This window comes from Geospiza fortis, unplaced genomic scaffold, assembly GCF_000277835.1.
Source record: "Geospiza fortis unplaced genomic scaffold, GeoFor_1.0 scaffold241, whole genome shotgun sequence".
Lineage (NCBI taxonomy): Eukaryota > Metazoa > Chordata > Aves > Passeriformes > Thraupidae > Geospiza > Geospiza fortis.
In genome coordinates, this window is record NW_005054491.1 from 421,139 (window position 1) to 422,553 (window position 1,415).

Sequence of the window (1,415 nt, forward strand, 5' to 3'; positions counted from 1 at the left end):
CAGGCTGGGCCCCGACAGGCTGGCACTGGCCATGGACCAGGCGCTGCAGGAGAGGAAGCTGGGCTCCTCCATGAGCAGGGAGGAGTTCCTGAGGAAAGCCACGGCGCTGTTCATAGCCAAGGTGAAGCCCGTGGAGTGATGCTGGGTGGGAGCAGCGCTGGCTGTGGCTCCTCTCTGAGCTGGACAGTGAGCATGGGGAGAGCCCAGCAAGAGATTCCCAGTTTCTACACTCCCTGCCCTGCTCTGATGGTGCCCAGCAGCTCCGTGTCCCAGCTCTGTTGGGAGATCCCTCTCAGGGATTATCCAGGACTCACATGGAGGCTGTGACCCGTGGAGCTGCCTTGGGCAGTGAAGTGACCCAGAAGGAACAAAGTGTGGGGCTGGGCTGTGGCTGCACAGGGGCAGCTGGGGAGGGCTGAGGTGGTTTGGGATGTGCAGCAGGCTCTGGATGAGACACATCCCCTTCCCCTGAGACCAGCTGCGTGTCAGGCTGGTGGTTATTTATTTAAACTTGTCTGATCATTATTTATACTGTTCAATTCCTGGTTTGCTGTAAGACATTAAAGCTTTTTTATTATTTTTTAGTGGCCACTTTCTTACCTCCTGGCAGCACCAAGTGCCAGAATGAGCAGCAGAAGTGCCCAGACCCCTGGGGTTAGTGTTGGCAGCAGGTGCAGGACTGTGGCAGAGCTGGTGGGAGGATCCCCGTGGGCTCGGGATGTTTGACTTTTTAATTACAAAAACTGGAGTGTTCCAGAGGCTGGTAGTTGGAGTTTGGTGACCTTTGTTTAACTGTTCCTGTACTAACTGCTCTAATACAGCAAGTTTCTCTTCTGTTAAGGGCCGTTGACTGACCCAGAAGGGTGTAATGGATGTCCATGTGAGTTTTAGAGTGTTATGTCCATCTATAGCCTTTGTTAAAAATCAGTTTCTATTCTCAGACCACATTGGGAGAGAGTGGCTCTTCCCCAAACTATATCAGCTCCTACTAGAAATGGATTTGTGGTGACAACATGACCTTCAGGTCCCTCAAATGTGACAGAGTGCAAGCTGTGGAAGCTTTCACAGTGACCACCAATCCCTGCCACTTGGACCAGCGTGGCTACAATGGTCCAGTTCTGTGGCCATTTCGATTCAGATGTTGTGTTGGGGCGGGTGTTCCGCTCCCTGCAGGCAGGACGCGGGGCTGGTCTGGGTGAGGCTGCGGCTGGCGGCTCCTGACGCAGGCACAGCTGACGGGATGTGACACACAGCGAGCTGCGAGCCGGGGATGCCGGAGGCTGAGCAGATTTTGCTGCTGTGAATTGTCACACAGCGGTGACACCCGCAGGCTGCCCGGGCTTCTGTGTGCTGGGGAGCGCCCGCCCATCGCTGGGTTCGATCGGTGGGCCGGTGCCACCGGGAGCACCGGGGGA

At 55.8% G+C, this 1,415-nt stretch overlaps 1 protein-coding gene across 1 annotated transcript in view; it reads left to right on the forward strand.

The window, feature by feature from the left end:
* The window catches only part of TPGS1 (tubulin polyglutamylase complex subunit 1), a 7,415-nt gene extending 6,833 nt beyond the window's left edge, over window positions 1-582 (forward strand). The window contains 1 exon segment of the mRNA XM_031063254.1: window positions 1-582. This exon segment is cut by the window's left edge and continues 47 nt beyond it. Coding sequence (XP_030919114.1) covers window positions 1-139 — 139 coding nt within the window. The 3' untranslated portion in view covers window positions 140-582.
* The last annotated feature ends 833 nt before the right edge of the window (window positions 583-1,415 follow it).